The sequence below is a fragment of the Eriocheir sinensis genome, chromosome 38 (assembly GCF_024679095.1).
Source record: "Eriocheir sinensis breed Jianghai 21 chromosome 38, ASM2467909v1, whole genome shotgun sequence".
In the NCBI taxonomy this organism is placed as follows: domain Eukaryota; kingdom Metazoa; phylum Arthropoda; class Malacostraca; order Decapoda; family Varunidae; genus Eriocheir; species Eriocheir sinensis.
In genome coordinates this window covers 14,564,152-14,590,092 of record NC_066546.1, presented here as the reverse complement: position 1 = coordinate 14,590,092, position 25,941 = coordinate 14,564,152, and the positions used below count along the sequence as shown (strand labels likewise).

At 43.1% G+C, this 25,941-nt stretch overlaps 1 protein-coding gene across 2 annotated transcripts in view; it reads left to right on the top strand.

Moving 5' to 3' along the window:
* LOC127008727 (dorsal-ventral patterning protein Sog-like) overlaps positions 1-25,941 on the top strand; it is a 172,187-nt gene that overhangs the window by 111,574 nt on the left and 34,672 nt on the right. Inside the window, exons 4-13 of one of the 2 annotated variants that reach the window (XR_007761276.1) lie at positions 1,159-1,197; positions 5,968-6,226; positions 7,619-7,979; positions 8,102-9,128; positions 9,291-9,455; positions 9,893-10,023; positions 11,886-12,122; positions 12,904-12,984; positions 13,327-23,030; positions 23,111-24,642. Coding sequence is in view for 1 of the 2 variants with exons in the window: in XM_050881084.1 (XP_050737041.1) it covers positions 1,159-1,197; positions 5,968-6,226; positions 7,619-7,979; positions 8,102-9,128; positions 9,291-9,455; positions 9,893-10,023; positions 11,886-12,122; positions 12,904-12,984; positions 13,327-13,495 (2,469 nt within the window). In the remaining variant the exon portion in view is untranslated. Of the gene's footprint in view, positions 1-1,158; positions 1,198-5,967; positions 6,227-7,618; positions 7,980-8,101; positions 9,129-9,290; positions 9,456-9,892; positions 10,024-11,885; positions 12,123-12,903; positions 12,985-13,326; positions 23,031-23,110; positions 24,643-25,941 lie in introns of those variants that run through there. The other variant, XM_050881084.1, reaches the window with a different exon arrangement.

Genomic DNA, 25,941 nt, shown 5'->3' with positions numbered 1-25,941 from the left:
TTATTTATTTTGTTTTCATCAGCGTTCCTAGTGTTTTTTTTTTTTTCTTAGCATTTCTTAACGTTTTCTTAGTAATTTCAGGCATTTTTAGCGTTTTATTTAGCATTTTTTGGCATTTTTCTTCGTTTTATCTCTTTATTTTCTCATTTATTTTGTTTTCATCAGCGTTCCTAGTGTTTATTTATTTTCTTAGCATTTATCTACGTTTTCTTAGCGTTTCATGGCATTTTCTTAGTTTTATTTGCGTTCGTCAGCATTATTCGTCTTTTAACAGCATTTTATTATTTTTTTCATTATTTTCCTTTTTATTTACGTTTCTTGATTTCAGCATTATCATTTTAGTACTTTAATTTTTGCCGTTTTTGTTGTATTTTGTAGTTTATTATTTCCCGGCATTTATATTTGTAACACTTAACATTTTCTAGTTTGTGTTCAGCATTTACGTTAATTTTCTTGGACTTTTCTTTAGTATGATCCAATGTATCTTTTCTACCATATACTTATTTTTTTTTTATGGTATACTCATTAAAATACACACAAGAACGACAATCATCTTCTTATCATCATCATCATTAGTGTTCTTGTTATTATTATTATTATTATTATTATTATTATTATTATTATTATTATTATTATTATTATTATTATTATTATTATTATTATTATTATTATTATTATTATTATTATTTTACCATTGTTTGTATTATGATTAGTACTATCTTAATTTTTTGCATTTTATCTTTGCTTGCTGGACTCGCATTTTCCCCAAAGGACTCGAGTTCATAAGTAAATATTTGCATTTTCTACTTTTTGCTGACGTGACGGTTAGCACGCGCGTTCCTACCTTCCTCACTATTATTATTATTATTATCATTATTATTATTATTATTATCATTATTACAACTGCTACTGCTAATACTACCAACACCACTACTACTACCGCTACCAATACTACTGTTACAACTTCTACTATTTTACTACTACTACCACTACTACTATTACTACTACTACTACTACTACCGCTCTCTCCATGCTACCAATACTACTACTACTACTACTACTACTACTACTACTTCTGCTACTACAACTACTGTTACTATTACTACCACCACCACTACTACTACTACTACTACTACATCTTTTTTCTTCTCGTTGCAGGTGATACGCCGAGGGTGGAAGAGGAGCTGACAGGTCGAGGTAAGACATTCAGTTTTTTGTTGTTGTTGTTTTGTTTTGACAGTTAATTAGTATCAAGCACACACCTGGGCAGACCTTGTGTGTGTGTGTGTGTGTGTGTGTGTGTGAGAGAGAGAGAGAGAGAGAGAGAGAGAGAGAGAGAGAGAGAGAGAGAGAGAGAGAGAGAGAGAGAGAGAGAGAGAGAGAGAGAAAGTGAAAGGCAAAGCGAGTAATAAACACGTTAAAAATATAGACTCCCATAAATTTTCGGGAAGCAAAACGAGGAAAGAAAAAAGATTGAGAAAGAAAAAAACGAAAAGAAAAAAATAGGAAACGAAAAAAAAAGAATGAACCAAAAATGAGTGAGAAAAAAAATCACGAGGAAAAAGAAAAAGAAAAAAAAAGGGAAAGAAAAAAATATACCAAAAAAATGAGAGAAAGAAAACAAACAAACAAAAAAAACGTATCCTTCACCGTGAAATCCTTAAGAGGCGTTTTGCTGCTTATGTCGCATCCTACGGACATCCTCAAGAGTCCTGGACATACCTGTAAGAAGGGCGTGCCAAGGGATGATTCAGGTTGTATTTGGTGTTCTATAAGCGTCCTATGAGAGTCCTACGGGAGTTTGAAGGATCCTGGAAACATCAGTTGTAATTTTGTGTCCTATGAATATCCTACGTTTATATGAAGGATCCTGGAGTGTGAGAGAGACATTGTGTTGTTTTTTGTCCTATAAGTGACCTGCATGTGAGAGTCCTGTGGGTTTTTGAAGGATCCTAAAGATGTCATGTGCCGTTCTGTCTTCTATGAGAGTCCTACAGATGTGTGAAGGATCCTGGGGACACACATAGCAAGGATACGTCCATATGGGTACCAGGTGTTGTGTTGCATCGTGCGAGAGTCCTACGAATGTCTTATGCATGTCCTGCCGGTGTCCTCGGGGTGTCCTTTGGGTCTCGTTAAGGTCCAGAGCGGTCCGGTGATGAGGGAGTCGCCGTAGGTGCGCCAGGTGACACGGACGCACCTTCGGCCCGTCCCCGCCCCGCTCTGCATACCTGTGTAATATCCACGTCCTTATTTGTGGCGAAAGAGTCATTCCCAATCACTCGCTTTCCATCTGCAGCACTCCCTTAGGAATGCGTTGATGGTAGTTTGTTTTTTTCTCGAGCGCGTGTTTTTATTTATTTATTTTTTATTTTTATTTTTTGACGGTAAAGGAAAAGGAATATGAAAGGATAAATAAACAAAGAAAAAAAGTCCTTCCAATCTCTCTCGTTCCATCTGCAACACTCCCTCAGGATTCGTTGTTTGTTAGTCTTTTGTTCCTTGCATAGTCTAACCTAACTTAACCTAACCCTTTGAAATGTCTTATGTTGCTTTTTACCGTTTGTGACAATCCCTCATTATATACCGTATGCAACCCTTCGTCAGATATTTGTTTGTTAGGATTTCTCTGCCTTGCATAGTCTTACCTAACTTGACCTAACCCTTTGAAATGTCTTATGATTGGTTCTTTTTTCTCTCATTATATACCGCACAATCCTTCGTCAGATATTTGTTTGTTAGTATTTCTCTTCCTTGCATAGTCTTACCTAACTTAATCTAACCCTTTGAAATGTCTTAAGATTGGTTCTTTTTTCTCTCATTATATACCGCACAACCCTTCGTCAGATATTTGTTTGTTAGTATTTCTCTTCCTTGCATAGTCTAACCTAACTTAATCAAATCCCTCGAATGTCTTATGATCCTTTTTACCGTTTCTGACAATCCCTCATTAGGCCTATATACCGTACAACCCTTCGTCAGATATTTGTTTGTTAGTATTTTTCTTTACATAGTCTAACCGAACTTAATCTAACCCCTCGAATGCCTTATGATCCTTTTTACCGTTTCTGACACTCCCTCATTATCCGCACCCCTTCGCCAGGAATGAGAACCGGATCCCATATTAATGCAAGTGACGTCAATGGCTTAACACGATCGAATCCACTGTTTTAGGGAATCGGGAGACCTTGTTTGCTACCGGATCCCTTGTTCATTCCGTTACGTCAGTGGGCTTAGGCAATCGGGGGAGTTTGTTTATCACTGTATTGTTTATTATCAAGTTTTTCTTTTCTAACGGACTTATTAAACGTAACCTAACCGTTGGAAATTTATGATCATGCTTATTTTTGTTTTTTTACGGTTTTAATATTCTGTTGTAAGTTTCATGTCATTAATTGTATCACTTCACCGTTAATTTGTTTGTTAGTATTTTTTCCTTATATAACCTAACGTAACAGTCCAAGCGTTGTGAACTTATGATTCTTTTCTTTTATCCTTTTTATCCTCTTTCGCATTCCCTCGAACTTCATATCATTATCGGCAACCCTTCGCCAGGAACTTGTTCGTTATAAGTTTTTAACATAGCCTAATGTAACTTAACCACTGTGAATATATATTTTTAGGCTCTTTACTCTTTTTTTGACATTTCCTCATAAACTTATACTTCAGTTCACTTTTTTATTCGAGTTTTTCTTCAGATTTTCATTCCTGGCCTTTGTGTATTTCATCGCATATTTGTGTTGAAAAAAGTCTAATTTCCAACCGATTTTTCTTTATTCACTTATCATGCGACGTTCCATCATGATTCGTTCCTTTTCACTTTCAGTCTTGAGGATTTTTTTTTACCCCCGCCTCCCCCCGAAAAGAAAAACTGGACGCGTGTGTGTTTAGTGACTCATGCGCATATTTTGTGCTGGAAAGACTCGTTTACAATAATTTCTTCCCCACTTATGCCGCATTCCATCACGCTTCGATTCTTTTTGCCTTCGTGTTTGACAAGGTGGTTCGTCCAAAGTTCATCCAATAACACATTTGCATAGTTATAAGGAAAAATACTTATTGCATATCATTTATCTCCCTTATGCTGTATTTTACCATGATTAGCTGCTTTTTGCTAACGTATTTGAAGGTTCCTAATTCCAAAAGCAGGCTAGGTCGTCTAAGGTTCAGCTGGTAACAAATTTGCATAGTTAAAATGAAAAAACACTCATAGCAAATAATTTAATCCCCTTATGACGCATTCTACCATGATTTGCTACTCTTTACTTTTGTATTTGAAGAGTCCTAATTCCAAAAGCAAGGTAGGTCGTCTAAGGTTCAGCTGGTAACACATTTGCATATAATTGTGAGAGAAAAAGCCTAAATTTTTCGACCAGTCTAGCATGATGTGGTTCTCTCTACTTTCGTTTTTGAAGGTTCCCATTTCCAAAAGCAAGCTGGTTCGGTCAAGGTTCATCCAGTCGCACATTTGCATAGTTATGAAGGAAAAGGATAGAAAGACTCATTACCGACCAGTCCCTCCCCCCATGCCTCATTCCACCGTGGTCACTTCTCTCTTTATACTTTCATTGCCGAAGGTGTCCGATTCCCTCAAACAGTGGAGCCGATCGTGAGCTAATCCACTGACGTCACGGCATTAATAAGCGATAAAGGATTCGCTTCTCATTTGTTTTCCCAGTGACGGCACACACACACACACACACACACACACACACACACACACACACACACACAAGGTTAGTTAAGTTAGGTTAGGTCAGGTTAGGCTAGGTTAGGTCAGGTCAGGTCAGGTTAGGTAAAGTCAGGTTAGGTTAGGTTAAGTCAGGTCAGGTCAGGTTAGGTTAGGATAGGTTAGGTTAGGCTAGGTTAGGTAAGGCTAGGCTAGGTTAGGTTAAGTCAGATCATGTTAGGTTAGGTTAGGATAGGTTAGGTAAGGCTAGGTAAGGTCAGGTTAGGTTAGGTAAAGTCATGTCAGGTTAGGCTAGGTCAGGTTAGGTTAGGTTAGGTAAGGCTAGGTTAGTTTAGGCTAGGTTAGGTTAGGTAAGGCTGGTTAGTTTAGGCTAGGTTAGGGTACACACACACACACACACACACACACACACACTGCATTACGATGGCCGGTAAGGGGGATGGAGGGGAGGGGAGGGGAGGGAAAGGTAGGGGAGGGATTACATAACACGCCGGACGGACCTACACCAGACGCAGTGTTTACCGCGCGTTCCTCATCATTCCCCGAAATATTATGACTCGGCGGCGAAAGTTTGATGATGAATTGAGTAAACTTTGGCGCCGGGCTTGTTTTGGTGCGGAGAGAAAAGTATGGATGGCGTCGCTCCGAGGAAAAGGGAGGAGAAGGACGAGGAGCAGAGGGGAGAGAGGGAGAGAGGGAGAGTGGGAGGGACTAAGGGCCGGACAACCTGGCGCCAGAGTCCCGCCCCGCCCTCCTTTCACCTGCCCCTTCTTCCTCTCCCTCCCTCCCTCTCCCTTTCTCCTCCTCCTCCTCCGTGCCTCCATCTTGGTCTCCTCCTCGCTGCTTTGTCCTGTCTTCTTATCTTTCCTCCTTTTTTATTCCATCTTGCATTATTCCATCCAGTATTTTTGTGTCCATGTTCTCTCTCTCTCTCTCTCTCTCTCTCTCTCTCTCTCCCCCCACATCGTCTGTCTGTTTGTCTGTCCTCAAAGGTTACATAAACTCTACGCAATCGTTACGTCATGTTTGAATTGTTTGATTATAATTTACTGTGGGCATTTATCATTATTCTCATCGTTATTATTATTATTTCACACTTTCCTATCCCCTTCTCTCCTCATCCTCTTCATCTGCTCCCCTCCCTTCCCCTCGTTTCGTGTTTCTATTTATTTTTCATCCTCTTTTTTCTGCTTCTTTTTACCATCCTACATTGTCACTTCCATTTCCATCACCATTGTCCATTCACCCTTCACACGTTCCTCTCCTCTCCTTCCCAGACTTCGCCGTGCTCCTCAACGGGCGGACATCCATGACGCCGATGACGACAACAAGAGTGGCCACGGGGCGCCTCTTCCTCCGACGACGAACCCTGCACTTCTCATTCTTGCTGGAGAACGGCGCGCCAACCCCATCTTCCGTGCAGTTCCTCAGCGAGTCGGGCGAGATTCTTGAGCAGCTTGAGCCTCAGCCAACCCCTTACGAGGCGACGAACAGTAGAGTGTGTGGGACGTGGACTCGGCTTCCCAGAGAATATAGGTGAGGAAGCGTCATTTCTTAAACATCCTGGCCCTCAAGTACACACATCTGACAAGGCTTTCGTTGGGGGGTTAGGCATTTCCAGGGGTAGTTTTATGACCCTGGTGGGAGTTTGACCATTCTTCAGTGCCGCGAATGTAAAAAAAACTCATTTGAACCCGATTAATCTCCTTTTCGGCCTCTGGAAATACCTAGATGTCAGAGGCAGATGCGTCTGGGAAAACCGACTTCTGTGTGTGTGAGGAGGCAGAGGAGGGAGTTGGGAGGAAGACAGTGAGGACGGCATGAGGAGTAATCGTAGAGGAGGAGAAAAATAGATAGCTGGAGAAGGAGGTAATGGAAAATAGACTGTATGAGAGGGAAAGAGGGGAAAAGGAGGTGAGTGCTTTAGAGAGAAAACAAGGGAAATGTGTATAAATGAAAAGGTAAGGAGATAACCAAATAGGCTGAGGAAGAGGGTGAGGAAGGACATATTATGGAGGGAATGAGTGAAGGCCTGCATGACGGGGAGAGGAAATGAAGGAATATATTAGAACGTGAGACGGAAGGAGGGAGAAAAAGAAGGTTATGGAGGAAGAAAAAGGGAGCAAGCGAGAAGTAGGGTATGAGATAAATAGGAAGGGATTAACCGTGCATTGTTAGAGGGTGCTAGAACGTTAGACGGAGGGAGGAAAAGGGAACAGGTTGGAACTAGGGTATGATATAGGTAGGGAGTGAATGAGAGGGTCGGGAGAGGTGTGGTTGAGTGACAGGGAGGGAGGGAGTGAAGGAATGAGTTAGAACATGAGACCGAGGGAGGACAATATGATAGAAAACTGAAAAGGGGACAGGGAGAAGTAGGGTATGATATAGGTAGGGAGTGGGTGAATGAGAGGGTTATGAGAGGTGTGGGTGGGTGACAGGGAGGGAGGGAGTGAAGGAAGGAGGTAGAACATGAGACCGAGGAATGACAATATGATAGAAAAATGAAAAGGGAACAGGGAGAAGTAGGGTATGAGATAGTAGGAAGGGAGTGAATGAGAGAGTTGGGTGAGGTGTAGGAGAGGTGTGGGTGGGTGACAGGGAGGGAGGGAGTGAAGGGGGGGAGTGAGAAATGGCATGAGTGAGGGAGTGGGTCAGTGTGGCGAGTTTTGTGTTACTGAGTCATCCTTGGAGTGTGAGTTACGATTGTTTTCTTGTCCTTTTTACTTATTTATCCTACAGTATTTTTGTTCTTTCTCTCTCTCTCTCTCTCTCTCTCTCTCTCTCTCTCTCTCTCTCTCTCTCTCTCTCTGTAACAACACTTGGTTGGCTGTTTCGTCTTGGTTCTCGTCATTCCTTTGCCTTGCTACCTTGCTCTCTTTCCTCTGGCTTCGTATTATGCACAGTTCTTACCCTCGTGCCTCACCGCAGGGAACTCTTACTGGAGGAGAAATTGTGGGTAGCCCTGAACCCCCCAGAGGACAGCGACGAGGACGTAATCAGCGGGCAGGTGTCTCGTTACGTTGGGGTGGACACAGAGGTCTTCTCTTCGCTACTCACCCCTGTCGCTGTCCCACCGGACGCCCCCACCGCCCCCCCGCACTTCCTGAGCGGGGGCGGCACGGCCATCATCTCCGTGGACCGCAAGACAGACTCGCTGCACGTGAGTCTGGTCTTCAACGGCGTGTTTGGCAGCGGCGAGACGCACAACGTGAGCCTCGTCGTGGAGCTGGTGCCGGAACGCGCCCTCGAGCCCGTCAGCGAAATCTTAGTCCTCCCCAAAGTGTACTCCGTGAGTATACGTTTTCTGTGAGTGTCTGTAGCTTTTTGGGGGGACGGTGAACGCGCCGCCACCTACAGCGCCTGGGGGGTTGATTGTGATGTAGCTGATGATGCCCCTTTCATCCCGTGCAGGACGTGAACCGCGCCGAGCTGCTCACCACGCTGGGGGAGCGGTCCCTGATCCGCCTCACCCGCGGCCAGGTGGGCCTCAAGGTGTGGAGCGCCGCCGCCCCCGCCCTGGCCCTGCAGGGGATGATCACGCCCCGCGCCACTTGCAACGTGTTCTGCGCCGTGCTCAGCGAGCCGCCGCCCGACGCCTCCACCGCCGCGGCCCCGTCGCCGCCGCCGTATGGTGCCGGGTGGGCGCTGGTGACGCTGTCCAATGACGGCACCTTCCAGTACCAGGTGTTCCTGCAGGGCGTGGAGGTGGCTTCTCTCAGGCTGGAGACGCGCCACCGCCGCCGCCACCGCGAGGTGAGTGACCTGACGCCCTCCTACCGCGACGGCTGGGCCAACGGCACCTACGAGCGGCCCACGTACCGGGACCTGGACGCGCTGCTGCGGGGCCGCGTGGAGGTGGTGGTGCTGGGGGCCGGCGGGGCGGAGCAGAAGTTGCAGGGCACCCTCGCCCCCGTGGCCGTCACCGAGGCCCTCAGGTCCCCCCAGCCCGTGCTGCTCGCCTCCCCGGAAGTGCCCATGGCCGCCGCCGTCTGGGTGGCGGTGGACTCGGCGTGCGTCACCCATTACGACGTGATGGTGGCGGGGCGGCCGCCGGACGGGGCTCTTGAGCCCCTCTGGAACCTGATGCTGCGTGAAGAAGACCGCTCCTGGGACCCGCGCTTCACCATGACCTTGGTGCCCCTGGAGGACGAGGTGCAGGGCTGGGAGCTCTTCGCTCACACGCTGGAGCTGACGCAGCTCTCCCTCTCGCGCCTCGGGGCTGACGTCACCTACTTTGACCTCCACCTGCTGCCCAACACCACCAGCCAGAACCGCACCCTCAGCGGCCGCGTGCAGGGCGTCAGCGTGCCCCCCGACTGCCTCCTGGACGCCCCCCATCCCGACCTCCCCGTGGGCGGCGACACGTGTTCAGGCCCCAGCTGCCTCGCCGAGAGCCCCGTGCCCGCCACGCCCATCACGCGCAAGTGTATCGACGACGGTGAGTACACAGCTTTAGAGGAATCCTTACAGGTCTGCGAACTCCTTGACCCTTGAGCTTCTGCGTAGGTTATGTCGTGTCCAGGTGGTTTAGTGCTGGACTGTCACCACGACTGATCTGCTGTATGATTAATGTTTTCCTTCATTGCTTTTCCTTCTCCAGACAAGAATGTGTACGGCAACGGCAAGAGCTGGGTGTCTCCTGTGGACCCGTGCCGCATGTGCATGTGTACCCAGGGAACGATAGAGTGCCACGACATGATCTGCCACGACCTGGACTGTGATGGAGCCTACACTCCCCCGGGGCTGTGCTGCCCAGTGTGCCCAGGTCAGCCCCCACCTCCCCCCCTCAAAGGGCAGCAGTGGGGATGGCTCATATTTTACTCTGTAAATGTTATTCAAGCACAAGGAACAAATTATAATGGCTTCCCTCCTTGTTCAGTATTTAATTATCTGTAAGGAATGTTAGCTCTATCTATCACATAACTTAGCACAGAGCTGTGAGTTAGTAATGATGTATTCCAGTGTTTTCTCTGTCCAGTAATTGTATTCTGAGAAATTATTTATCTTTTCACTTCCTTGAGTGCATTGGTTGATTCATGTTGTATTTGAAAGTAGTTCAGTTTATGTCTCATCTGATTATTCCAGAGCACTTTTTTCACTGACATGCACACTGGATGGTATGATGTAAACATATACAAACACACCCTTGTCATGGGGCATCAGTATGCTTACCAGCCTGACTGACTCTCATGAACCTTCCAGGCAGCATCAACCTGTCGGACGACGAGAGTGAGATGTGTGAGCTCAATGAACAGAAGCACTACGTGGGCTCCATGTGGCACCCGTTCCTGGCACCCAACGGCTTCGACAAGTGTGTCTCCTGCAGCTGCATGGTGAGTGAACCACTGAGATATTGGCCTCCAGGAGTGGTCTGTGTCTTTGTCTTGTCACCTCTAGTCTTGTTTCTATGTGAATGCTGTTTTTCTTTTATCATATGGGACGGCTTTTAGGCGAGCATAATGTTGCCACTTGACGCTGTACCAGGAAGCTCTAGGAATACTAAGAAATCAGTCTGAATGGATGGTAAGAGGTGATAAATATTTACAGGGATGGGCCAAGATTCGGTCCCTGACAAAACACACTCATGTACACACATCGCTGTGGAGGCAAAGTGATCACTGCACCCCGGCGGATCTGTTTAGTCTGTTTGGTGTGCATGTGTTGAGCCACTTGAACATTCATTTGGGAACAATACATTAGAGTAACAAAATCTTAACCATGACATGCATACTACTTCACTGCAGTTTTGTGGATTCACCTCCATAGGTATACTATCATATTTGTGTGTTTTTTATATTTAATGAACATCTATTGTATATCAGTACATTAGAAAAGTAAGTAATAATTCAAGGTATGCATAACCTAGCTTCCACTTCACAGTAGTTATGCCTTCAATAGTATCATCATTTTCATACTTTTGATATTAAATTTTGGATTATAGCAACCACTTGGGAACATCATATTAGAATGGTAAAATAATGACATTGCACAGCAGTACCACAACGCCCTCAATAGTATTTTTATGCACTTTTGATGCTAGTAATATATTGTCCAACTGAAAAGAATTCATTAGAAATCAAAATAGTACAGAGAACAGCTCAGCCATTTCACTACAATCCCACAGAACCCTGGAGTGGGATCTTTTTTGAGGCTTTGAGCAATGAAATCACACACAAGAAACAACTTCTGTGAATGAGGATGATTGTGAGATTCAGGTCATGGTATTAGGAAATGTTTTATGGGTCATGGAGTGATAGAGCCATCACCATTACTGTCACGTTGCTGAGGACCACCAGCCTGTCGCCTCAGACCACCAACGCATGCCCCCTGCCCTTGAGAGGTAGTGCTCTGTATGTGTGTGGTCGGCAGCCCTTACAGTATTGGTTATTTGGCAGCTGCAACACTCCATACTAATTACTATGGTATAGCCTGTAATGTATTCTGCAGGGGGTATGCAAGCCATGTGCTGTGCCAAGTCGTTGTGTATAGGAGTCAGGCTGTCACATCCTGGTTCCAGTTTGGGTCCACCCAGCTGCTGTGTTTGATGGGGTTGTAGGCTAAAAGGGAAGATAAATATACCACATAAATGATTTAAAAGAAATAAGTGAGAGATGAAATCTAAGGCGTATTTAATAATTACTAATATTTTGATGACCGGTAAGAGTCAGCTAACATGATGGCTGATAACAAGGTCACTCAGATTACAGATTAAGCATATGCAATAAATGCTTGATAAAGAAAGATTGATAAGTTATAATCAAGTGATAGCTGGAGAGCAGGCAAATAACCACCGACAGCCATGACGAAGGTTAGAATAAGATATGCGATAACTTGTGGGGCTGATTACTTCTGATATGTATATGTTTGTCTGCACCCTCCTAATTAGTATTGCTATCAAATAAAGTAAATATGTACTCAGGAAATTTGAGTAGAAGCATAACAAGGACAGCAGACTTTATTTTTATTTTCTTATTGTTGTTTCCTTTTTTTGTGCCCTTGTGCTGTCTCCTTTGCTGTAAAAAATATATATATATCGTCAAAATTTACATTTAAAACCTTAATTTGACTATTTCTATTTTTATACTTCAGCTTGATATTATTAAAGTACTAGTCTGAAGGTGCTTACAAACTGCCAATTAAACACAAGGAAGTAACTCACAAGCCAAGGCCACTGATCGTGTCTTTGCACCAACAGCTCGCCTCCAGTGGCCATGCGTTGGTCAATTGTTCGAGGGCCCCGTGCCCAGACCTTCCCTGTGGGCCAGATGAAATGGAGCAGGTGCCCGGCTCTTGCTGTGCTCAGTGCCGCCCACCCCGCCCAGCTGTGCCCCCGCCCACCGCCCAGCCTGGCATGGTGAACGAAGGCTCCCTGCAAACTCTTGAGGAGCAGCGGGACACCATCATGAGCAACGGTGGATGCCTGCAGAATAATGTTAGAGCCTTTTTTGTTGTGCTGTTTCTCTCTCTTCTTCTTATTTAACATCCTTATTTTCCCATGTGAGGTTGGGCGGGCTATGAGACTCCCACGCTTGATCATATACTCTCTCCTACCTTGTGTTCAGCCTTCCCATGACTTCCTCCAAACACCATCTCCATATTTCCTTCAGTCTTCCAGCTGGTCTCCTCCCTTCTCTTGATCTTTATGTTCATGGTTGTTCTGTCCACATACTTTCTTTTCTTCTCATTCTTCTTTGTCATGACAGTGTTTAGCTATGTTCATTTAAGGTCGCTGTTTGGGGGTCTGTGTCTCTTGCTATGTGTGTTCAGTCCATCTACTCTTTACTGCATTTTAACCTGGTAGCAGCGATGGGCCAAATTTGTGGCTTTACCGTGTAGCAGCGATGGGCCAAATTTGTGGCTTTACCGTGTAGCAGCGACGGGCCAAATTTGTGGCTTTACTGTGTAGCAGCGACGGGACAATTTTGTACCATGATATAAATCCCCCAAAATAGATGAAACATAAACTGATCACAAATGCTTTGATATATATTATGAAATGGTTTGTGTGAGTGATGATTTTTTCTCGTTTTTCTCGCTTAGGGGGTGCCTTTGAGAAACATGATCCCCGCTGCTACCGGGTTAAAGCTTCTTGTTACTTCACTACTTCTACAATCATGTGTAAAATATCTATTCTGTCATTCTGCAAAAAGTGCGTAAGAATGGGGATGAGGTGCACTTTCTGTTATACATTAGTCACTCTCGATGTGTTTCAGAAGCTGTACGAGAATGGCGATGAGTGGCACCCGAGAATCAACACCATCGGCCCCTACAAGTGTGTGACCTGCAAGTGTAAGGTGAGGTTCGGATCCCTTCATTTTTTCACACAAAGCATAAACCAAAAGTAAAGGAAAAAAGGCGAGTCAAAGAAATTACAAAGAATACGATGTAGAGGATAATTTGTCTCTTTATTATTGCTGAAGTCACAAACCAGCAACAGACTGCAAAAAAATAAAAAATAAAACAACATGTGCATACTTCTCCATGAGCTTAGTATAGAAGGTCCTGCAGTCTTGATATCCTCTGTGTCAGCCTTTTATTTACCATTTTTCACATCAAGAAAAACTTCACCTGTAAAAAGACTAAATGAAGATTGATATGTAAAATGGACCTCAGCATGACTCTATTCCCTTCCACAGGACGCTGACATTACCTGCGGCTACATCAAGTGTCCGACTGTCCAGTGTCAGGAGATAGTGCGGGACAGACAGGAGTGCTGCCCACACTGTGTCAGCGAAAACAGCACACTACGTCCCTCCCGTGGCAAGAAACGGCGCAGCAAGGCCAAACACCGACGGCTTAACTCAGGTTAGCGGTCAGTGTAGAGATACTGCCGTGGGAACCTGAAGGGGCCTGGAGAAAGCCTTGAGGGGAGGTGGAGGGAGGGAAGGACACCCCTGAATGCTATCTGCTGTGTGAGGTGACTGTAGTGGGATCTGGAAGAGAGGGAAAACGAGTGATGCTGCTGTTAAAGAGAGAGAGAGAGAGAGAGAGAGAGAGAGAGGGAGAAGGAGAGTCAGCAAAGGGTGAATGCTTTAATGTCTGTGGCAAGGTTGACGGAGAATGTGTTTGGCAAGTGTGTGTGTAGGACGGGTCACAAGACACATGAGGCATTAGGCCGATGGACCAGTGAGGCGGCGCGATAGAAAAGTGTACAGATGAAGTGCCCCTCCAGTGGAACAGAGTGATAGTTTTAAGGGTGAGTCACTTCGGAGATGAGACTGACTTTTGGCGGAAAACATGGAGGGAAAACTGATGTCATGCTGTTTGACATTTTGTGTGAAAGGTTCAAAAGAAGAATCTATTCTATGTATAGTTTTCTCTCCATTCATTCACATGCGTAAATGCTTAGTCGTAACTTCATCATAATGGACTGTATATTATAGACATATGGTGAACAATAGACTCTGTGTGACAACAAGGCAGTGAGGTGTTGAAAGACCACATTTATTCAAGACTAGCCTGATAGAAACACATTCATGTATAGATTTCAACACTCGGATATGCCAAGCAGGGTAAGAACCAGAACAAAACATACCAAATACGTCTTATTTCAAAGACTGAAGATTTGGCAAAGTCCACATCAATGTTACACGATTTAAATTGTATAAAAGAATGTGTGATATTGCTTTTTCTAAAATTCCATGAAGACTGACAGAAAAAGCCTGATTGGAAGCTACATGAAATATACGGTATTGTAAATGACAGATGATATAAAGTGTCTCGGAAAGCACACAACAAGAAGTGCATGGAAGTGTGTTTTTTCTCATCTGTTGGTAACGTCGCTTCACGTCACAAGAGACACTGAAGCTGAAGTATCACAAGCAGAGGGGAGGCGGAGGGTGTGGGAGCTGGGAAGTGACATGGTGGACTGAGGTGACGGTGAGGGGAAAGCCGCTGCCCTGTCTTGGTTGGCCATTCATCCACGGAAAACAGAAATACAACTATGCAAAATGTGAAACGCAAAGAAAACATAACCAACAGAGCCTAATACAAAGTGTGAGTGAATCTATCAAATGTGTTCAAAGCAGATAAAGGAACAGAATACAGCTACGAAGAATCTAAACGGAAACGCTGCAGAAGAAAGTCTAAAGAAACATAAGGAAGGTTGATGTTACGGTACAGTGTGAATTACTTCCATTGTTCTCCACTATGTATAACAGTGACAGGAAGGGAGAGGCGTGATAACTGTTACGAATATCTGTGAGTGATCGGACAGTGGACAAGAAAGCTATAGTCATACTCATGCATCGTTTAGCAAGTTGTGTGAGGTGTTTGTTTGGAAGGTGGGAGGTGGTAGAGTTCGGCTGTTTAACGGGAAAGAGAAGACAAGAAAGGAAAGGTCACATATGAGTCAAACTCCATCTTGGGGGTGTAATTAATGCAACAGATGAGGCTGATGTTGATGTGAATTATGTAAGTTCTTTTAGGTAGCTGTTGCATGGACTTGAGAATGGTTTTGGGAGGTTTTTTGCATGTTTAATTCTTTCCCTCCACTGCCCAAGCTGTCACGGTGAGAGACACATGGCATCAGGGGCCCAGCTGATGGGAAGCAGCTGGGTCACGCTGTTGCTTGAATAAGTGTGTGGACCTTCTACATCCACCATCTTACTGCATCACAACAAGAAATACTTTTCACCATGTTGATTTTAACTTGTAAACTCAATACTGGAAGAGATTTTTATGAGACTGAGAGTTGATTATTGGAAGGACAGTATAATGTTAACTAAGAACGTAAGGAACACTAGATAGCGCAGCTTTTTGTCATACTATACAAGTGGACAGTTAACCATATAGGTAGTGACTCTTGAACACTCAATACTTAAATGCGTAAGGAAGACTCCAGCATGGCACATCAGCATCTACTATCTATGTACCCACAGACCCACTCAGCCTAAGAGTTGAAGGACACATTGAGTAGCTTATGATTTCCTTTGTTTGTAAGCTAATAGTAAAGAGCATTGCTGCCACGCCACGCACGGCTTAACATTATGCATAGTTCACCGTTAGTCTGGGTTTTGTCTGGCCGCCATGAAGGGTTCGGTCTACCCTCCACCCCTCAGCTGTGAGCCTATTCATTCTGGTACCAAAGAAGACGGGTGTTTTTTCAATCAGAGTTTTCGTTTTTTTTTTCCCTTTTTTTTCCAGCCTGCGAGAAAAAAGCAAGGTGGGTGTTAGTTCTGTTAGGTGAGGAGATTTTGGTGTCCTGTGAGTCAGTGGTTAGATTCTGCTGCAAGGGATTCATTGGTGGGTTTTTCTACGGGGCGAGAGTTTCCATACCACTTAAGGAATTGGATGTTGGTGAGCTGAGAAATTTGTATCATGTATCTGCTGTGTTTTGTTGTATTAAGAGAGAAAACTGAATCTCCTCACGACTCATTCTGTTTCTAATCAATATTTTTTCTTCGTTCATGTCAGGCCATGCAGCGTGTTACCCCTTATCACATTGTCTCGTCTGCCAAATTCATCTTCGTACTCCTTTCCTCTCCCTTTGTTTATACTTCATCAGCGTTCATTTTCCCGTCATCTATATATGCATTGTTTCATCTGTATGGTATTTATGTCTTAGGTCAAAGCTTTAGTCTTATTTTTCCACGATTTGTCTTCTTTTCTGAGGCTTTTCTACTATGGTACTTTTGTCTCGCTCCTTTCTAATCCCTTAACACACCTTTTACTCTGAACTCTTACCTGTTTTCACTTCCATCTCTTTTCTCATTCAAAACATTACTCCACTTTTGTCTCACTCCTCTCTGATCCCTTCACACACCTTTTACTCAGAACTCCTCCCTGTCTTCACTGCCTCTCTTTCCACTTCTGATTCAAAACATTACTCTGCTTTCTTTTCTCTCCCACGGTGGGCAAGACTTCTACTTAATTCTTCTACCAAGCTCAATGATATCTTGTAGAGTAACTTGAAGTCTTATATATATATTAGGCCTCTGATTTTGAAGAGGGTAAACCCATACTCTCCCATGGTGCATTTTTATATATATCTTATATTGATATATTCTAACTGTGGAGGCTACTGCTTCTATTCATAGGGTGAAGTAATACATAATAGTTTAGGTTTATTAGTATTGTAAAGATGTGTTGTGAACTAAGTTTCTTTTTTTTTCATTTATTTATCTTTTTTTTAACACCAATATCTGCTTCATGTATTTTTCGAGGGCCCAGCGCTGCGCCCGGCCACAGGGACGCCTCACTCTGGCGCACTCACGCACTCACTCCCCCCACCAGACGTTCTTACACACGCCTGCCCCAAGCCACCAGAGGAGAGCATCGGACATTTATATGCATTAGTAGGCTTATCTTGAGCCTTCACAAGTCACTAAATATGTAAGCATCAGTAACAGACTTGCTATAATAGTAATGATTCGCCTTTCCTTGTAGTCCGTTGGAGTGAGGCGTTGCTGCACGTGTTATTTATGTGTCTGACACACGGGAGTCACTCAGTAGTACCACTCCCTCTCGCCTTTAGAACCAACAAACAGGAATTATGTATTGTTTAGTAAGTTCCTAAACAGCATAAAGAATCAAGACTTAGGGAATGTAATGCCAAGTTCTGCAACGTTATGGAATCAAACATACCCTTGAATGTTTTTAAATATATACCGTTACTTGCTGTAGGTTCTGTGAGAGTAGTGATAGAGCCCCTTGACCTATGCATGTGTGAGCTGCCGAGAGCCACCCCAATCGTTAGTTCATAAGATCCACCTCCTGAATAGCGACAGTGACCACCGCCATAACCCCGCACAAGCAGCGAAACACAGCACAGCCACAACACTGTCCCCAAACAATCATAAGCCAAGTCCACTCCTGTTGATCTTTATTCAAAATTCTATTTTTCACGAAGCGTTTTAGTGACAGAGGACATGTAGTGAATGAGTCATATTTTTCTCTCCAGTTCAGAGGCATAAAGTTAGTTTTAGAGATATCAAGGCTGCTAATTATGGGTCGTATATATAGAGAGACTAAAGGTAATATATATGTGGATAAGTGTAACATAGTGGTCTTTGTTATGCCTGCACGAGATGTCTGTAAATGAGGTGATGGTACAGAAACTCCATAACTTGTTTGAAAAGAAAGAGTTGGTGAGCCGGTCGAGGATGTAACGTACCAGTGACTGAACCCTGTGAAAAGTGTGGCAGAGAGAGAGAGAGAGAGAGAGAGAGAGAGAGAGAGAGAGAGAGCATTAGTCTTTGGAGCCCTGCCAGGTGGACTCAGGCTCATGCTGCTGCCGTTTATGGTCACACCGAGAAAGTAGGATGTCCACATGCGGGAAAATAAATAAATAAAATGATAAATACCAATAAAGAAATATCATAATGGCATAAAACTCATATCCATTGAAGTCATACAAACAATGCATTATTTATCAAACTTCTGGTCAGCAAACTCATCTAGTTTTTTTTATTGTGTGTGTGTATGAGTTTCCCCAATAAGACCTTAAGGGATATTCACTATGGTCTGTCCTAGGAATTCAAACCACACACACACACATACATAGGTTGGTATCATAAGACACTTTTGCTTCCCACATCAGCTATTTCTAAAGGTCAAAGAAGGGGCCACTCAGATTCTAATGAGTGTTTCTTGAGGTTCACGGTACAGAAGAAGAGTCACACTACCACCAGGGTCACAAAACTACTCCTGGAAATGCCCACAACTCCTACGAAAGCCTTGTCAAATATGTGTTCTTGGGCGGCAAAATGTCTTATAATGCAACCCATATACACACTATTTGTTTGTATGGAGCAAAGCAAGTGTTGAAGTTTGGGAAGTCTTGGTCACATTGAGGCAGATGATCTTTTAATGTGTACTCAGCTCTGAGGAAGAAAACTAAACCGGCTAATCATGTTTCTGGTGCAATGTTATGTAAGACAAGTATGTATTTACACTTATCCATATACAGTCTAGTAGCAACTATAGCCATGTTTATGTATCCCACCCTGTATAAGGTCAGCAGAGTACTCCTTAGCATGTAGCCACAGCAAACCCACGCTGGTATTCTTGTGGGAGTGTTAAGGCCATGAGCTGGTGACTGATTTACTGCAACATTTATCAGCTTCAAGACAAGATTCTGATTTGCCAGACCCAGACATCATCACAAAGGCCCAGTAGTAAGTCCTGCACTGCCCATTTTCTTGCAACGTTGATGGGAATTTTGTACTTTCAATCGACTATGGACTCGGACCGTCCGCTGATTTGCCCGTCAAAGTTGTCATAATGTGTGCAGCAGTAGACTTAGTATTTGAGTGTACTGGACGCCACCCGATAGTGTGGATCGGCTGTTAAGTCTTTAATACTTGGTGTGTGAGAGAGAGAGAGAGAGAGAGAGAGAGAGAGAGAGCAAATAGAAATAAAATATACTCCCAAATATTATCATCCTCCAAAAATGAATTAAGTATCTATAGTGTGTGTGTGTGTGTGTGTGTGTGTGTGTGTCCAAGGTGTCCGTGAAGTCCTGGACAGCAACATAGCTTGACCTCATACATTAACACCGGTCATCACAGCCTCACTCGGCACACTTTTTCCTCCTCCAGAGAAGTATGCCTTGAGGGGGATAAGCTTGGTGGGCATCATGAGGCAGTGTGTAAGGGCTTGCTAAAGGATCTTATGTTGGCATCTCCATTTCCCATGCTGGAGGTGGGGAGGATGACCACTTGATTTGTAAAGTGGTGGTCCTCGCAGGGTTTGGGTAGCATATGGTAGAGAGAGAGAAAGAGAAGCAAATACATGACTTCAGTGGAGCAGTTTATATGTTGACAGCCTACGAGTGTTGAGGTTCCTGGCTGGCCGGAGACATGTGCCAGTCGGGTGTGCTTCCAAATCAAACGACCGTGTGCCATATTGTGTAATGAGAGGGAGGGAGGCGAGGGAGCTGAGGTGTGCACTGTGTCTGGCATCAATATCGGTGAAACTGTTCTGCATCCGAGGACTTAACACTTGGAACTTTGACGACAGAAGAAGGATTGGAATGATGTCCAGAATAAATTGTTATAACATCTCACGGGAAGGCAGGAAATTTATGACTGATGTGGCATAACGGAATACTACTTTCAATGAGTTATGGTAGATTAATATAAAGAATTAGACATGTAGAGTATTGAGAGCACATAATGTTTCGAGCTTAACTGTTACTCTATTCATAAAACTAGGTAAATAATCCCCTCCTCTTTCCCCTTCGTGTAAATCATTGTCCAACCCACAAGCAACCGACGTCCCTTCTCCACCTCATGCTCCTCGTGGTTACTGAGAACAAGCAGGTCCCAGTGAAGGCATCTGCAATCAAAGGAAAAGAATGCCAAATGTGTGTTAGTGTTCTGGTGTTGGGGCGGTGTTGCTTGAGGTGTGTAAGTGGTGGTGTTGTAAATCCTGACGGCAGTGTTGCGTGGGTCCGGTGTTGTGTTGCCTCGGAGCACTTAAATTGGTGTTGTCCTCAGAAATACAGCTTGCGATGATAACTTAATTCTTGTGATATGTAACGGTTTGGTGTGTTGTCTGTTTCTCATTAAATTACTCACGTTTTTGGGTAACTCATTTTTGTTCTGCAGCATAATCAAAATCTTGTCAGGAGGAAATGTAAAATTGTATATAAATTTCCCTCATAACCTATTTGAATATTGTATTGAAATATGAGTGTAAATCAGAGAGTAAGCATTTTGGTGTTTGCATTAATGAAGACTTGGATCTAAAATTTGCCAGGTAATGTGTCCACTGTAATTAGTTAAGGTAGAGATGCCTTTGTGAATGACCGCAAGGAATGTGAAATGAATATGTAAAATTGACACAGATTGGTTTATTTAGAGAGACAGAGACTTAAACAGAATACCAATCAGGACACACACACACACACACACACACACACACACACACACACACACACACACACACACACACACACACACACACACACACACACACAAACACGGTGGGCAAAAGCAGCTGGCTGGTTGTGTCAACAGGCCGTAAACTGTTGACTGTATTGCAGGGTATAATGGTAAGGTCTGTTGTAGATTGATATTAAACTTTTTTGTATGCATTTGTAACATCTGGCATTTTCATATGGAGGTGTAGAGGATGAACTAATCCATTAATTTATTTTACATTACGTACTTTTCTTTCCATTATAGACGGTAGTGTTACTGTTCCCTTCGTCCTTCCCTCTTCCCCCTTGTACATAATATTATGATTACTATGCAAACTAGTCACTTATGGACGATAGATTTAAAGAAGCTTAATAATCGAAATCGTTAATCTTAATCCTCCTGAACACATTATTTTTTAACTATTCTGTCATGCATCTTCTTCAATAGCATTTTTTTATTTTGTTTCACTTAGTTCATGACTTCTCACACACATGCAAACACTTGTAGCCCGTTATAGGGATAGTGTCGAGTGAATGCCGTGAATAACTCATCCGAAATTGACCTTTCTGCTGACCTCTCTTTTTTTTATTTTGTCGGAGCAGCGTCTAGTGGGCTTTTCTGCTGTTGCATTTTTTTTTTTTTTTTTTTTTTTTTTTTTTTTTGAGCTGCCTCCCTTCCTGTAAAAAAAATAAAAGAGAAGTTAAAATGAGTCTTGACCATAACAGCGGACATGGAAGTGAAAGACGAGAGATGACCTGGAGACATTGGCCCCACCACTCCATCACTCACCCATCACACACCCAACACACACTCAGTCACCCACACGCCGCATCACAATTAAATAGGCATGAGGGTGTTTGTTTTGCGGCCAAGTGTCTCCGTTTCCCATGCTGGAGGTGAGAGCCCTGCCATTTATTAGGGTCCCGATGTTGGTGTTGTGTTGAAATTGGCCTGTTGTTTTTCTTCAAATTCTCCCTTTTTTTTTCAATATTGCTGCATTACGTACTCCACTGTATACTTTAACCCAGTAGCTGTGGGGATTATGTTTCCTAAAGGCCCCTCTAAGCGAGAAAAATGAGAAAAAATCATCACTCACACAAACCATTTCGTAATATATATCAACGCATTTGTGATCAGTTTATGCATCATCTATTTTGGGGGTTTATATCATGGCAAAAATTTGGCCTGTCGCTGGTACACAGTAAAGCCACAAATTTGGCCCGTCGCTGCTACTGGGTTAAAGGCTTGTTGGTCTTTTATTTCACTGCTCTGTCATTTTCAAACTCAATACATTTTTCTTATCATATATATCATTACAGTTATTATTATCATTTTGCAAGATCTTCAAGTGCAGTTAATTCTTTTTGTAACCTTTCCACACATATTTTTTTCTTATCTTTTCATAGTATTGCAGTTACTATCATTGTTTTCAAGATCTTTAAGTCCAGGTCATTGTTCTTTTACGCTGTCTCATTTTTAACGTTATTGCACTGCTTAGGCATCATTGTTGTTATTTGTTTTCTTTTCGTTTTCGCCCTTGAGCTGTTTCCTCGACTGTGAAAAGAAATATTCAAGTCGTTTTGGTCTGTGCATGGCTTAGATTCCTCGTCTCGTCACCCCTTCAGAGCATTGTCCACTGAAGGTCTTAGTTCTGTCAGCGTCCAAATATGATTCCTGCCGGGGACCATCCATGTAACTTCCATAAGGCAGTGTTGTGTTGCCTATAAGAAGAGTCAGTCACCATGCCTTGAAGTAGTAATGTGGGACTGGGGTGAGCCTTATATAGTACACACACACACACACACACACACACATGCAGACACACACATATACATTCAGTGATGAGTAACTATTTTTGCATTATATTTTATTTCTATTTTTTCCTCAGTGGTGTTTTAGAGAGTGTTAAGTGAGTGAGTGTGTTGGTATTCCTTCCTTGTCAACAGGCATTCAGTAAGCAGTTATGATTCTAGTATTTTTTTATTATTTTTTCATATGGTGTTATTTTCGAAGCATTGTGTTGGTGTTTGCCAAGTTACATTGCATTTACTTTCTCAGAATTTTATATATCGGGGGTCTCATGGGGTGCCCAGCTTTTCACTCTGACACCTGAGGTCATTAAAACTTCCCCTCAGCTCTTACTGTTGCTGGTTACCGATGTGTGTGGATGACAGCCTTTGCCTGGAGAAGTGTAGGGAAAACTGTGTCCTCCGTACCGTGTAAAGCCACTTCAGTCCACGACTTACCAAGGCTTCCCTAAACAATATGCCAATACTACATATATAATGCTTGCCTTTTATAAAATATGCAGAAAATGTAAACATGAAACATCAAAATTTCTAAAAAGATGTTTATGTACTTTTATATAAAAAAATATGTAAAACTCAACAGAACTCATAATTCATCTCTATACATTTTATCTTTCTTCATGAATCATGTATGATAAAACAAAATTTCTATATTTACTGTGTCAGGTCCACAAGTTTATCGTAATTTAGTTCAGCAGCCAAGGAAAGAGACAAACCCTGAGCCATTTCTATATTTACTGTGTCAGGTCCACAAGTTTATCGTAATTTAGTTCAGCAGCCAAGGAAAGAGACAGACCCTGAGCCATTTCAACTTTGCAAGACTTGAATCTCTTTGGCTTGCTTCAGCATGATATTACTGAACTGGAAGGAGTGAAAAAAAAGAGATTTTTTTTATTCATCCAATATCCATCTTCATCCCTCCTGTTTTCTACCTCATCTCACCATCAACATTGTATATTGATCTTGCTTCTCTTATGTAGTGTTCTTTTTCTTCCTTTTTATTACCATATGTGACAATATTTTGAGAGAATGGATGGGAGAGACATTTCAGCAGATATCAAGCATATTGCTATACCCCCATTCACGTCAGGCAGCATCCTCATGTCATGTTAGCGCTGCATCACGCCACTCCCCAAGACACAGGATCAGACATCATCACCAGGAAAACCAAACCAGTCCGGTGTTGGCACATGACCCAGCGACAGAAACCATTGTCTTGTCTCTGACGGCTTCTCTCCACGACTTTACTAATCTCCAGCTGCTCTGACTATCACTGTGCGCTGCCAGACGGACCATGAGGAGAATATATGAAAATGCCAGTCCAGTGTTATTTACCTAACTACTTATAGCTCGAGGGGAGACTTTATGATATGTACATTAGTGTTTAAGCTTGCCCGTCTGCCGTACATAATTATGCAACACCGAATATAACTTTGTATAATACTAAACTGCATGGGGACTCATCACGGCTGTCACTTTACGAATGAGTCTTGTTAACAGGCCGTGATACAGTTCCGTTTTTATTATCTCAAGACGGTATACCACGCAACATTGAATCGCATTATAAGGAGTGCCAAAATTACTACCGAGAATTTATATAAGTGTGGTGAGGCAGTGAGCGTTGGTTTACAGTGGCTGAGGACGAATGGGTATAATGTATAGTGACACCGAGGAGACACTTATATGGTGGCAAGGCAAAGAAGAAGCCACTGTTCGCCACGTACCACCATCACCACCTCAACTGTGTCCGTGGTGACTTAAGTGAGCTCGTCCTAAGAATACTGACCCAAGTTTTAAGATAGCTATACGTTTGGTAAGCCACACCCCTTCCCCCGCTTAGCTCCTACCAGCTTTTACATTCTCTAGCATTCAGGAGGCGGTGTGCAAGGGAGTGCGGCTTACATATAATGATCAGCCATTGGTGAAACACTTTGGAAGGAGATTTTAATGCGCCAGGTTACCACGGACACGCATGAGTTGTGGTCACACTTTAAAATGACTTGCCACAGCTGAGTCTTGCTGTTTCTTTACTATCTATAATGTGCATCGTATGGTTTAATCTCTCCTCCTCCTCCTCCTGTCATTTATCTAATCTTTCCTCGTACGTTTCCTCCTCCTCCTCCTCCGTTTCCTCTTCATTGCTTCATTACTCGTATTTTAATCTTATCTGTGTACGACTTAGTCAAATAAATGTATATTTATATTTTCTTAGCATTCCTAAACATGTACATAATTTTTTGTTGTTGTTCTAAATGAATAAATAAAACCATTATGATTGTGCCCATCTTTCTGTAATCTGAGAGAGAGAGAGAGAGAGAGAGAGAGAGAGAGAGAGAGAGAGAGAGAGAGAGAGAGAGAGCGTTGCAGCCTAGCAGGACATTAATAGGCCTAAGTCAAATTCTCCTCACAATCTTTTCACGGTTAAAATGAATAAAACACCAAAACATATGACTGTGTAGCGATGCCATTTCTACGTAAACTTGATTTCTGAATGGCAGTTGCATTTGTTAAAGTATCCGAGCTGAACACTAGTACTACATTTCCCTCAAGCTGAAATTAAGTAACTAGTGCAAATAATCCCACAAAACGATAAATAAATGAGGCGTTGCGAAAAAAGATATGAACCGCATGACGTCAGAGTAAACAAACAATGGCGGGCGGGTACACGAATTGCGGGTTGAGTGCTTGTGTCTTGTGCTTTAAAAATGGGCGTATTCCCGAGACGTGGCGGAGACGAGGAGGACACCAGGGACAGAGTAAGTACTGGAGAACATTTAGTAGTCTGCAGGTGTTAAATTACCCACGGGACAGTTAAATAATTGGATGATATTGGTATGCCCAGGGGAGGGGGCAGGGTTAGCTTCTAGATGGCCGAAGGAAACTCTGCCTTCAAATCCTGCATTATTCTGTGTCTTTAGTAGTTTGTTGGTGTTATATTACTCCGGGGCAGTTAAATAATTAGATGATACTGGTATGGACAGGTGAGAAGGCTACACAGGTACACAGGTTAGCTTTAGGATGGCCACTTTGGAAATTCCCCTCGGACAATTTACAGTTTCACCTAACCAATGATTTTCTTAAGTGGTTCATGTTTTTCTGGTGATAAATGTAATGAATTGGATGATTTTGTACCTCATTTCCGTCGCAAATGTCTACTTTTTGAGTTATGCCTATACTCTGCCTTCAAATCTTGCATTATTCTGTGTCTCTATATTAGTCAGTTGGTGTTATATTACCCCGGGGACAGTTAAATAATTAGATGATATTGGTATGGACAGGTGAGGGGGCTACACAGGTACACAGGTTAGGTTTAGGATGTCAAAATTAAATTCCCCTTTTAAATCTTCTATTATTTTGTGTCTTTAGTAGTCTGTTGGTGTTATATTACTCCGGGGACAGTTAAATAAATTGATGATATTGGTATGCAATGGTGAGGGTGCTACACAGGTACACAGGTTAACTCTTGGATGCCCAAATTAAATTGCCCTCTTAAATCTTGCATTATTCTGTGTCTAGTAGTCTGTTGGTGTTATATTACCCCGGGGACAGTTAAATAATGAGATGATATTGGTATGCA